Below are 13,790 nucleotides of genomic sequence, written 5' to 3'. Positions count from 1 at the left end.
TGGATTGGATGGAATATAGCTGACCAGTGCCAAAGGGCATCTCCTGCGCTAGGAGCCCACGCCTGCCCCCGGAACAGTCCCATCAAAACCCCAAGCCCAGCATGGCTTCCAATGTGAAAGGAAAATAAACACCTTGCATTTATATAGCACCTTTCAGAGACACAGGACGTGCCAGCTTTACAGCTAAGGAACTCCTGTTGATGTGTAGCCACTGATAGAACCATAGAACCATAGAAAATTACAGCTCAGAAACAGGCCTTTTGGCCCTTCTTGTCTGTGCCGAACCATTTTATGCTTCGTCCCACTGACCTGCACTTGGACCATGTGATGCAGTAGCCTGTTTGTGCACAGTAAGATCCCACAGGTGTTAATGTGATAATGACCAGGCAATCTTGTTTATTAGCGGCAGTAATTGGGGGATAAATAGTGCCTGGGTGGCAACGTGAACTCCCCTTCTTTTTGATGTGGGATCTTTCTGTGCAACGGAGCTGGCAGGCAAGGGTTTCCACTTAACGCTTTAGCTGCAAGATAGCACTCCCCCCTCAGTGGGGAAATGTGCCAGCAAGTCCTAGAGTGGGACTTGAAACCAAAACCTCGTGACTCAGTGACAAGAGTGTTATCAACGGAACCACAGCCGAAAGCCAAATTGATTCAGCAACAGACAGGGCCTAGATTTTAACAGTCTGAAAGACAGTGGGCGGGATTTTCCGGCTCGTCCCAAGGCCGGAAATTCCCACCCGAGGTCAACGGACCTTTGCACGGTCCGTGTCCCGCCCGCTACGATTCCCGTGGCGTGTGGGCTGGAAAATTCTGCCCAGTTCCTCCAACAGCCACTGTGCACTGCAGTGGAGTTTTCAGAATTCTGAGGGTAATTTTGAGAAAGATGTACAAATTGTATAAGAATCAAATCCAAAACCACAGAACCATATCCTTACTGAGGGAGAGAGCAAGGCACTGGGAAAGACTTGAGGGAGAGACAGATTGAGTCACACTGTCGGGGGGCAAAATCTGCTCTGAAGGAGATTGAGGGTAAGGTGATACGAACAGAAGAGTTTGATTTTATGGTGTGTGTTGAGGGTGAGTAGGTGAAAGAACCTCACTGGATTTATGGGTGGGGAGAGGGAAGCCATAGAATAGGTAACGTGCATGGATAGGATGGACTTGATTGGCTGAGTGGCCATTCTTTCTTTCAGTCTACATTAGCTCACCGTGAGATCCTAACCAATCAACCAGGAAACATGTCCTTGGTGAGGGTGACTGGCTGAAGGAAAGGTCACTGCCACTGTCAGAGAAAGCATTCACCAAGGGCACTGCCTGTATGCCAATCTTTAATTCCCTTCCCACCACCCCCCCCCCCACCTGCTTTCCCCCCACCCCCCGCCATGGGCAAACCCCTCTCCCTCACCCCCAGCGATTGGCAAACCCCTCTCCCTCACCCCCAGCGATTGGTAAACCCCTCTCCCTCACCCCCAGCGATTGGTAAACCCCTCTCCCCACCCCCAGGGATTGGTAAACCCCTCCCCCTCACCCCCAGCGATTGGTAAACCCCTCTCCCTCACCCCCAGCGATTGGTAAACCCCTCTCCCTCACCCCCAGCGATTGGTAAACCCCTCTCCCTCACCCCCAGCGATTGGTAAACCCCTCTCCCCCACCCCCAGCGATTGGTAAACCCCTCTCCCCCACCCCCAGCGATTGGTAAACCCCTCCCCCTCACCCCCAGCGATTGGTAAACCCCTCTCCCTCACCCCCAGGGATTGGTAAACCCCTCCCCCTCACCCCCAGGGATTGGTAAACCCCTCCCCCTCACCCCCAGGGATTGGTAAACCCCTCCCCCTCACCCCCAGGGATTGGTAAACCCCTCTCCCTCACCCCCAGCGATTGGTAAACCCCTCCCCCTCACCCCCAGGGATTGGTAAACCCCTCCCCCTCCATCCCGACAGCTACAAACGTTTCAGGGGAACGTGTAACTAAGTTGAAACATGTTTTTGGTCAGAAATGTCCAGGAATTCAGTAAAACAAAACATGCTTACCCTGTTTTGAACATGACATTGCTATGCTAAAATGACACTCTGGAAAATCCTATTGCCTCCCTCAGTCTCTCCTTCCCCAATTCCTCTTTCTAATTTAATAAGAACCAGTCTCCTGACATTTGCTCCTTCCTCTATGGCTGACTTTAATGCTTTGCTTTATTCAGTCCTTGCCCGACCTTCCCGAGAAATCCACTCCATATCCAGGAGTTCAGCTTTTCCCTTTTTTTGCCACCGAGGTGTGACGTTGAGAAGATGTTGAACGTACATTCATTGGTCATCAGCTTGACTACATGGCGAACAGATGGGACCGAGCCCAGGTGCTTGCTGGGACACAAACCAATGCTTCTTCGGTGAGGGGCTCCAGGTGGATGATGCAATGCAGTGTCGATGTCTGATGGGAGAGGGTTCAGGCAACTGGCAGTGGCAACCTCCTCGGGTCCTGAGGAGTCCATTGAGAACCTAAGTGAGGCAGCATTTCCCAGCTGGTAGGGTGACCTGCGTACAATCTACGACTCTGGTCCCCAAACTGTTTCCTCGCCCCCTGTCATTGCATTTGTTGTAAAGATTAACTGTGGATCTCATCAGTGACCGGAAACCTGACCCCTTTCTCAGGGTCATTTTTTTTCTCATCCAATGAGCCAAGGTTGCTGTCTACTTGGACGAGGACCAGGTGAAGTCACAGTGTGCCCCCTCGCTCGTAACTGACCTCGGCGGGGGGCCCGATGGGGTACATGCTTCTGAATCAGTGTCAGACTCCCCTTCTGCAATATACAGTCTGACCTTTGACCAGGGTGTGACTCCACCATAGGGGGCATTGTTGCAATTTTCTAGGTTCTCCTTAGACTGTGAGATGCTGAAACCGCTGTAGGAGCGCTCGAGTTCCTCGTGGTCGACAGAGGGGATGGAGATCGAGGTGTCACTGTCTCTTTCTTTCAGCACAGACTCCAGGTGCTTACAGGAATGTTCCTCGGGCCGGCTGTATTCCAACCCTCCCCTGCTACAGCTACCGTGGCCCGATAGCTTGTCATGTGACACAGAGGGCGGGGGTGGGATTCTGACAAAGGTCGTGCCGTCACCTACTGGAGAGGTCATGAAGGTCAGAGTGTCATGGCTCTGCCGGCCCAACCCATTGGCTGAGTGTTGGTGAGATGAGGTCGACGGTGGACAGCCATTGGGTGCCAATGTTGCCACCCCGAGTCCAGGGTACGTCTTGTGGGCAGTCAGGCTGCATGACCGCATCATTTTGTTGGCATTTGTGTTCTTCTCACAGTGTTCCCGAGTGTCGACGGGGCTGTGATAAGGGGGAGCGGGATCTGGCTCTTTGGAAATGAAGTAAGCCTCCGTCTCTGATGGTGGGATTCCCATTCGCTGCATGTAGATGTTCACCAAAAAATCTAACTTCTTCTCCATCGAGTGTACCTGGAGGGAACAGAAAACCCATGATCACCATCCAGACACCCAGCTTCCCATCAACTAGATACCCATCACCCAGCCTCCCATTAACTAGATATCCATCACCCAGCCTCCCATTAACTAGATACCCATCACCCAGCTTCCCATCAACTAGATACCCATCACCCAGCCTCACATTAACTAGATACCCATCACCCAGCCTCCCATTAACTAGATACCCATCACCCAGCCTCACATTAACTAGATACCCATCACCTAGTCTCCCATTAACTAGATACCCATCACCCAGCTTCCCATTAACTAGATACCCATCACCCAACCTCCCATTAACTAGATACCCATCACCCAGCTTCCCATCAACTAGATACCCATCACCCAGCCTCACATTAACTAGATACCCATCACCCAGCCTCCCATTAACTAGATATCCATCACCCAGCCTCACATTAACTAGATACCCATCACCCAGCCTCCCATTAACTAGATATCCATCACCCAGCCTCACATTAACTAGATACCCATCACCCAGCCTCCCATTAACTAGATACCCATCGCCTAGTCTCCCAGCCACCCATTAATCAGTTGCTTAGCTACCCTTTAGCAATTCTCCTTTAAACAGGTGACCAGCCACCCATTCACCATTAATCAGCTATCCATTAACCAATGTCCGTTAACCAGTTCATGAGTTGCTATCCAGACCTTCAACAGGAACAAAGAACAAAGAACAAAGGAAAGTGCAGCACAGGAACGGGCCCTTCGATCCTCCAAGCCTGTGCCGATCATGATGCCCTAACTTAAAAAAACCTTCTGTCCTTACTCGGTCCGTATCCCTCTATTCCCTCCCTATTCATGTCCCCATCCAGATGCCTCCTAAATGTTGCTAATGTTCCCGCTTCCACCACCTCCTCTGGCAGCGCGTTCCAGGCACCCACCACTCTCTGTGTGAAAAACTTCCCCCGCACATCTCCCTTAAACTTTCCCCCTCTCACCTTGAACCTGTGCCCCCTGTAATTGACACTTCCACCCTGGGAAAAAGCCTCTGACTATCCAAGGAAGGTCCCACATGACTCCATTTATTTCCCTTTGATCAATTCTTTGACATTTACTGGATGCATTGCCAATGACAGTAATTGATCAACCTGCCTTATTTCTAATCGAAAGACATTCATTTTTCATTTCTTGCTTTTGTCCCTCTGAACCAACCTGTCGTGACATTATCCATTCTGGAGTCGCGATTATGAAGAGTGTTCCCATGATCAAATGCAGAATCTTCCTTTCAAACCCCAACACTCCACTCTACAAGTCCCTTCCCTTTCCTTGGATCTTCGCTCTGCCGAAAGACTCGTTGCCCCTGATCCTACTCGGATTCCCTTTTCGCCACATATCTGTAACTCCATCAATCTTCCTCAGGGTTCAGGTTTGCAACACAACCTTGCCATTGCGGAACTGGATCTGCTTTAGATACATTTTTTGGGTTCAGTGGCTTCAGTCTCTCCCGTAAGCAGTGTGAGCAATTACACAGGAACCGACTTAAACTCCCTCAATCTAATAACCAGTACATGGCCTGGGGTGGAACTATACAGCAACTGTCCCTACACCAAATCTCCATATCCTCTCCGCAGGTAGGTCCAGGAGCTCTGCATGAGGCAATGCATGGCTCAAACTGTTGGATTATCTTACGTCTTGGTAAGGTGGCCACACAGAGAGTCAGATTCAACTGTAAAACCGAGCATTCCGTAATGATATAAAAATACTGCAGGCTGCATTATCCCACTTCATTGGGACATCTTAACTGAATAATCACAGGGCAGAACCTACTCTCCTGTCGTCTCCTGTTTTTTTCTAACTCCATACAACAATAGCGCCTGATAATCATCCACACACAGAGCTGTCTGTTTCCCCAAATGGCATCGCTCAATCAAAACTATCGATAGCTTCACCAAGCACCTGCCTCAATTAGAATCCCACTGAATACCGATAAATAGGACAATCACAACAAAACCAAATTAACCTTCATTGGGAGACATTTGAAGCACACCCTCAATATTAATCCTACAACAGTGCAGCACTCCCTCAGCACTGTCCCTCTGACAGTGCAGCACTCCCTCAGCACTGACCCTCTGACAGTGCAGCAGTCCCTCAGCACTGACCCTCTGACAGTGCAGCACTCCCTCAGCACTGACCCTCTGACAGTGCGGCACTCGCTCAGCACTGACCCTCTGACAGTGCGGCACTCCCTCAGCACTGACCCTCTGACAGTGCGGCACTCCCTCAGCACTGACCCTCTGACAGTGCGGCACTCGCTCAGCACTGACCCTCTGACAGTGCGGCACTCCCTCAGCACTGTCCCTCTGACAGTGCGGCACTCCCTCAGTACTGACTCTCTGACCGTGCGGCACTCCCTCAGTACTGACTCTCTGACAGTGCGGCACTCCCTCAGTACTGACCCTCTGACAGTGCGGCACTCCCTCAGCACTGACCCTCTGACAGAGTGGCACTCCCTCAGTACTGACCCTCTGACAGTGCAGCACTCCCTCAGTCCTGACCCTCTGACAGTGCGGCACTCCCTCAGTACTGACCATCTGACAGTGCAGCACTCCCTCAGTACTGACCCTCTGACAGTGCGGCACTCCCTCAGTACTGACCCTCTGACAGTGCGGCACTCCCTCAGCACTGACCTTCTGACAGTGCGGCACTCCCTCAGTACTGACCCTCTGACAGTGCGGCACTCCCTCAGCACTGACCCTCTGACAGTGCTGCACTTCCTCAGTACTGACCCTCTGACAGTGCCGCACTCCCTTAGTACTGACCCTCTAACAGTGCAGCACTCCCTCAGGACTGATCCTCTGACAGTGCGGCACTCCCTCAGTACTGACCCTCTGACAGTGAGGCACTCCCTCAGTACTGACTCTCTGACAGTGCAGCACTCCCTCAGTACTGACCCCCTGACAGTGCGGCACTCCCTCAGTACAGACCCTCTGACAGTGCGGCACTCCCTCAGTACTGACCCTCTGACAGTGCGGCACTCCCTCAGAACTGACCCTCTGACAGTGCGGCACTCCCTCAGTACTGACCCTCTGACAGTGCGGCGCTCCCTCAGTACTGACCCTCTGACAGTGAGGCACTCCCTCAGTACTGACCCTCTGACAGTGAGGCACTCCCTCAGTACTGACCCTCTGACAGTGAGGCACTCCCTCAGTACTGCAGTGGTAATGAAGTTACGTTTTGTGCTCAGCTCTCTCCAGCGGGATTTGAAGATATGATCCTCTGATGCAGAGGTGCAAACTCTCACCACTGAGTCCTAGTTGACACACCCTGGGGGTAAGTCCTGCCAGTGCTCCGGAGACTGGCTGTGAGGCGGGAGATGTGGTAAACCGGCTGCAGAAGAGCAGATGCTTTCCCGCCCTCATGGTGGGTGTGTTGAACAGACCAGTGGCAGTCTGCAAATTCAATTCACTGGCCGATTCATCGCCACTTCCCACCTTCTGGAATTTACTGTCATCTGGAAGTGTTTCCCCACCATTTGGACAGATCACCAGCTATATCCAGCAGCCCCCAAACAACAGCCTCTGGGGGAATGGGGCCGGGGGGGGGGGGGGGGGGGGGGGGGGGTGAATGGGTCTGCTTTCCCGGCTGGAGGGCCCCTTGGTGATAGGTGCTGCCCCCTCGGTGGCCCTGTTGCTGGAAGGATCTCCCCACGCGATCGCCAGGGCCTGCCCGCCCCAACATTAAACCGTAGAGTTATAATGATAACTAATAATAACCCGGTCTTCAGGAGGCTCTGAATACCGAGGGCCCCTCTCTCTGACGCCTCCCGCTGTGCTCTGCTGCACTGACGGTACGCAGGACAGCTCCATCTGTGACCCCTTGGGTTAGGCCGGCAGCTCTGGGAGGCCGAGCCTCCAGAACCGGGCAATGCTAAGGGCACTGGCCTGATAACTGTCCGCCCGCCGACCCACCTCCCGCCAGTAAAACCGCTCCTGTGTCGCTGAGAATCGTTCTGTCGAAGGATCGTTTGGATCCAAAACATTGGCCGGGATTTTCCGGCTATGCTCACCCCAAAAATGGAAACTCCTGCCCGAGGTCAAAGGATCTTTGCAAAGTCTGGCCCCCCCCCCCCCCCCGCTCCGATTCTCGTGACGGGCGGGACAGGAAAATTCCCCCCTCCCCCCCATTAACTCTGTTTTTCTCTCTCCACAGATGCTGCCAGACCTGCGGAGATTTTCCAGCATTTTCTGTATTTATTTCAGATTCCAGCACCCGCAGGAGGCCATTCGGCCCATCGACAACAGTCCCGCCCAGGACCTATCCCTGTAACCCCACATATTTACCTCGCTAATCCCTCTAACCTACACATCCCGGGACACTAAGGAGCAATTTAGAATGGCCAATGCACCTAACCCGCACATCTTTGGAGTGTGGGAGGAAACCGGAGCACCCGGAGGAAACCCACGCAGACACGGGGAGGATGTGCAAACTCCACACAGACAGTGACCCGAGGCCGGAATTGAACCCAGGTCCCTGGCGCTGTGAGGCAGCAGTGCGAACCACTGTGCCACTGTGCACCTGTTCTCTCCGGTTCACCAGGATTCGGATTGTTTCCTGACAATGAGACTCCCTTAATTCACGTCAAAGGCAATCGCAAATCCCTCAGATATCCTAAGAATACATCTTTCCCAAATCTCGACACACATGAAGAAGGCCAGACCCCAGAGAGAGTGGGCCGAATGGCCTGATTTGCTGCTGCAAATTCAATGTGATCCCATTTTTATGTGGTTAATTTGTTACTGGGAAGCTCCCTGCCCATTGAGGGCGCCAATCTTTACCTGTCTTTCCATTTTGCCGAGCCGTCCCATCATGCTGGGGTCCTCGGGAAGCTCGGGCTCCGCCGGCATCTTGGTGCGGTCCTTCTCCTGCAGCTGGGGGCCCCGGCCAACGATCTGGTCAACTCTACCATGGGAGGCACACAGACACCTCAGGTAATAGATTAGAATGTAACTCTGCCCTGGGCCTAGCCCAACGGTTAGTAAAGAGGTTTGTGTGAGCAGGTCAGGATACGCAAGGCAAATTGGTTACGGATGATCAAAGCTCTGGGGAGGGGAGAGGTTTCTCTCAGGACAAAACAAACGGATTCTTTCTTGGGGAAGAGGTGGGTCAGAATTTAACTTTCCTTCATTTGTTACATGGAGAGGAAATAATGGAGTAAATTCCTAAAATATAACTCAACAGTTATTAGACAGACATTACTGGGAGATGCTGCATATGCAACTAGAGCATCGTGCCAACAACATGCACATAGCTGGCATTAAGAGGCAGCAAAGAACGAAGCACGCAGGTACAAAGCAACCAAAGACTGACTCTGGAGAGGTTAATAAACAGCTCATGACAGGGGCAATTGTGTCTGTCACAGGAAGCTGGGCAAAGGTTGGCACTCAATGACCCCATGGGTGTCACAGTTTACTTTGGCATCGATACATTCTGTGTGACGGATTCAAAATGGATATCCATAAACAAGCAGAGGATCATCTCTGAGACTGCAAACCTATCAGATCCGGAGACAACCACTGGAATCCAGCAGTCATACTTTGAATCATCTGTATCGAGCCAAGGTTTTATATCCAAAATAATCACAACACATCCAATCAGAGATGGCTGCGTTTGGTGATGTGAATCTGTGTACTCAACAGCCACAATCCCGAACCGTGGAAGAGCAAATGGAGAGCACCTGGGACATCAGTCAAGTCTTCACTGCTGCAATGTCCAGGCAGTGAATGTTCTTCGAGGCCAGGCTTTCCAACGGTGGAGGGGGGACTCAGCGGCAGGCATTGCTGGAGCAGCTTCCAGCTTCCTCTACTCTCACTCTCTGATCTGTCTCAGCACCAACCTCAGAAACACAACCCGACTGACAGTCCCCACGTTGGTCTTTGTGGTGAGGAGGGAGTTGAGTTGATCAGGATTTTGTTTTTATGCATTCACAGTGTGTGGACATCACTGAGAAGACCATCATTGATTGCCTATGGTAAAGTAATGGTGAGTTATCCACTGGATGGCTGGCTAGGTCATCCCTGAGGGCAGTTAATAGTCGGCCACATTGCTGTGGGTCTGGAGTCACATGTAGCCAGGGTAAGGGTGGCAGATTTCCTGCCTCAAGGGCATTAGTGAACTAATGGGTTTTTGCAACAATCTGGTAGTTTCATCTTTACCATGACTGAGATTGCCCTTTTATTCCAGAGTTTGTTTAATTAATTTACTGAGTTTAATTTCAAGCTGTAATGGGATTTGAACACATGTCCTGAGACCATGAGTTCAGGGGGAGTGATTCTCCCATCCTGCTGCACTGATTGTTTAGCACAGTGGGCCGGGAGATTCAAGAGGTGCCCGATTCACGCTGGGTGTCCGGGCCTGAGCGCCTCTCCCAGTGTCGGATTTCCGGCACAGAGCTGCCTAAAGATTGCATCCCTGAATTTGAATGGAATTTCAATGTAATTACTGGGCCTGGGACTGAAGCCTCCAGGTCCCCTAGTAACTCTCACCTGCCAGACGTATTTCACTTCAGCGGAGTTTACAGTAGCTCGCCACCTGCGGGGAGCTGGCAGCTCGACCCCACTGGAGTGAAGGGGGTCCCCCTGGGCATTGCCAGCCTGGCAGTGTCAGCATGGGCCTCCTGGCACTACCCAAGGGGCAAAGTGCCAATGCCCAGGGGGCACCTTGGCACTGCCCATCGGACATGGGGCCTAATGAAGATAGGGCCTGATTGGGGGGCAGAGCCTCTGGGGGTGATCGGTGGGTGTTGGGGTGGTCCCGCTGGTCAGGATCAGTGGAGGAAGGGGGGAGACCAGCAATCGGGGTGGGGGGGATCAGGATCAGCAGATCGGGGCTGGGGGAATCAAGGCTGGCCTGGACATGTCCGGGAGGCTAGCGATCGGACCGTGGGAGGGGGGTGAGAGGGCCATGTTGTGGGGGTCGTGGGGCTGGCCAGCGATTGGGAGGCCGGTAGTGCAGGGTTACTGTGCATGCGCCGATCTCGGCACTGACAGACCAGCACATGCACAGTGGCTCACTCAGCGCTATGCTGCCGGCTCTCCAGCGGGAATAGGCCCCATCCACTGATTTTTAACAGATTCACGCTACTGCACTCTGCAGTGCATAGAGTATAGGAGAATCTTTTAAACTCCCGCTGAAAAATCCAGCGGGATTTACTCCAGTGTTTATGTGAATTTGACATTGGAAGTTTTTTGGGAGAATCGTCCCCGGATCTCTAGGCTACCAGTCCATGACATGTTCACCATGTTCCCCTCCCCTGGTACCTGGATAAGATCATCTTACACAGCAGCCAGTTGCCAGAGCCAGCGAAAGCAAAACCTTCACTCGATGTGTTGGGCAAGATTTGAACCTTGGCTCTCAGAGATGACAGCGATGTGTAACTCCCTCCCACCCCAGAGCTGGCTTCGGTTGAGATGGGAAATATGTCCCCCGGCTGAGAGTGTTCCTTTCAACGGCTGTATAAACATTTGTGGGAAAGGCAGCTACTCTTCAGAATGTTGGGTTAATCCAGCAAGACTGTTTTCTTTAACAATGGAAGTGTGAGACAAATATTCATCCACAGACTGGGCAGTGGGCTCTCCTAATGATTCAGTGGGGAATTAAGGACAATTACTGTGCGCCAAGCAGCCTGTAAGAATAGGAAGCTCCTTCGTAAGATCACTGCTTTATGATCTTAGCTGGAACAACAAGTGAGCTGCCACTGTTGGCCTGGGTTGGAGAGAAGGAAAACATCTCTCCGTGGCCTCACTGTTCCCTCTCTCTGTAATCCTACAACCCTCTGAGATCTCGGCCCTCCTCCAATGCCAATTTTGTGAGTATCCCTGCATTCCTTTGCTCCACCATTGGCAATCATGCCTTTAGTTCCCTAAATCCTAAACTCTGGAATTCCCTTCCTAAATCGCCCTGACTCTCTCCTTCTGTAAATTGCTCCTTAAAACCTTTATCCAAGCTTCAGGTCTTCTTCCATTTTTTGGTGTCATATTTTGCCTGATAACATTCCTGTAAAGAGCTTTGGAATGTTCTACTATCGGGAAGAGGTACCTCGTATTCGTACCAATTCTGGAAATTATAACAGGACCTTGCATTTAGAGAGTTTCAAAATTTCCCAAAGTTCTTTGTGGGAGTGTTGTCAGACAAGAATAGACACTGATAGTGATAGCTGTACTGGTGACAAAAGTCTTGGTCAGAAGTAGGCTTTAAACAACATTTTAAAAGAGGATTGAGAGCAGTGGAGAGGTTTGAGAGCGGGAATTCCAGAGCTTTTGGGCGGAAGCATGGCCACCAATGGAGGAGCGACGGAGGTTGAGGATGTGCAAGTTGCCAGAATTAGAGCAGTGCAGAGATCACGGGGTGTTGTAGAGTGTGTGGGGGGGTGGGGGGTGTTTACAGAGATAGAGAGAGGTGTACCTCCTAGGGAAAGGAGGAAAGGAGGGATTCAAAAGCAAAGATGAGAATTTTAACATTTAGAATTTCAACATTTAGCAGAAAGACAGCTATCCATTAAACCACCTGACTGATTCAAAACTAACTCCCAGCAAGTGCTCTCCATGTGCAAGCCCGTACAGCTAGTGGAGACCCAATGATTGGGTAGACATTCCAATCATTGCTTCTCTCTCACCAGGGAATGTGTTTGTTGCTTTCTTTGTCCAGAGTCTTTGTTGGGTCATTGATCAATGTTCAATCTGATCGTCCACCATTTGCCCAGCACAAGCGGCAGCAGGTCGGTATTGTTTGGGCTGCCTCGGGTGAGGATGAGCCTTTCACGTCTTGCAGTGCTCCCGTATTAGAAAGTATTCAAGCTTCATTTCGTTTCATGCTTCATGCAAACACTGAGCAGAAACTTCAAACCCAAAAGACAAAAAGATTTTGGTTCTTGCTCACTGCCTGTCGTCAGAATCACAAACATTCCAGTCATTTAAAAGGAAATGAAAAATCTTTGACAGTCATCCGCAGTGCAACACAAAGACTTTCAGCTAAACCCCTTCATCAATCAACTAACTGGTCACTTTTAACCTCTCACCTGAGACATTGGCCAGGCCAGGCAGAGTGAATTTTAATTCAAACTATTTCTTTGAAGAAATGCAGAATAGATTTTTCTTTTGTTTTTTTTATAAAACCTGTGCCTGAAGAAGGGGGTTGGCTGTATAAATAATAACTCTTGAGTGAACAAAATAAGCATTCTGTCAATGAGTCCTAACCTAGGAGAGCATTGGATTGAATCTTTGGAAGTGGTGAGGATTCCTTTTAACTTCTTATGCCGGGGAGTTGAAGGGGGTGGGGGACCCACAATCATATCTATCCTGGCAGAGTGAAATAAAAGAGAACACCAGCAAAATGTATAATGAGGCAACATGAGGAGACAAGAGGAAATGTAATCATGACAGTCAGAATATCAATCAAATCATGTGGTCCGTATCCGTGTGATTGGTCATATTAAAATAATCTATTTGTTGATCGGGGGTCCATTCTGTGATCTCACCAGAAAACTGCTGGAAAATCTATCACCGTTTCGGATCAAAACTGTCAACAAGGTGGCCCCCAAACTATTCCCAATGCCACCGCACAAGGTAGCCGCGTTTAGCTCTGCGCTGATGGAGATGAGATTTTATACATCACTTTGTTTGGTTACTGTGCTCTGTATGTAACCAGAAACCATTTGGTTATGTTTACAACATTCACCAAATCTGTGAAATGGGTAATGTAAGCAAAGAATAATGTTCATCGAAAAGGGACTGATGTAATGCCCCTTTAGCTCAGGGAAACAGGGTACGGCCGTTGTACCCCCCCGGGTCTGATCAACCTGCCACAACTCAGCAACTGTAACACGAGACCTCCCGCGTTAGGTTTGAGTATAACTCCCTCCAATAAATCAGTAAGCTTCAGACTCTGCGAGCTTTCAGTGCTGGCAGATAGGCAGCAGCTGTAATGTAAACCTCACCATTCTAGTATTGATTAACAGGGACCAGAGAACTCCAGAAATATGCTGCTTGGTCTGTCAAATTTTCTCAAGAGCTCAAAGGGAAAAAAACTCCTCTAAAGCTTCTTATAAACGATCAAAGAATTTCTTTTCAAACTTCTCAGAGTGATGAAACATTCTGTCATACTGATCGCACTTGGGCAAAGATGGTGAAAGAATTCTGGTTGATGTGTTATTGGGAGTTCTGAGGGCTAACATTGTCCTTCTCTCGATGTGACACTCTCACCAGCTGACTCCTGAGATAGGGTGAGCGAAAGTCATTGAAAAGACTCTCCTAACTGCAGTGTTGCAAGATGAGTGCTCGCATTGAACACCTCAACCTGTTT

The 13,790-nt window shown here is 50.6% G+C and overlaps 1 protein-coding gene across 1 annotated transcript in view; it reads right to left on the bottom strand.

Moving 5' to 3' along the window:
• Positions 1-2,681: 2,681 nt before the first annotated feature.
• LOC144489797 (potassium voltage-gated channel subfamily KQT member 2-like) overlaps positions 2,682-13,790 on the bottom strand; it is a 28,776-nt gene continuing 17,667 nt past the window's right edge. The window contains exons 6-7 of the mRNA XM_078207647.1: positions 8,270-8,393; positions 2,682-3,449 (exon numbers count right to left, since the gene is read on the bottom strand). Coding sequence (XP_078063773.1) covers positions 2,682-3,449; positions 8,270-8,393 — 892 coding nt within the window. The remainder of the gene's footprint in view (positions 3,450-8,269; positions 8,394-13,790) is intronic.

The sequence above is a fragment of the Mustelus asterias genome, unplaced genomic scaffold, assembly GCF_964213995.1.
Source record: "Mustelus asterias unplaced genomic scaffold, sMusAst1.hap1.1 HAP1_SCAFFOLD_2555, whole genome shotgun sequence".
Classification (NCBI taxonomy): domain Eukaryota; kingdom Metazoa; phylum Chordata; class Chondrichthyes; order Carcharhiniformes; family Triakidae; genus Mustelus; species Mustelus asterias.
Note: the sequence above shows the minus strand (reverse complement) of the source record. Positions and strands in the feature narration are given on the sequence as shown.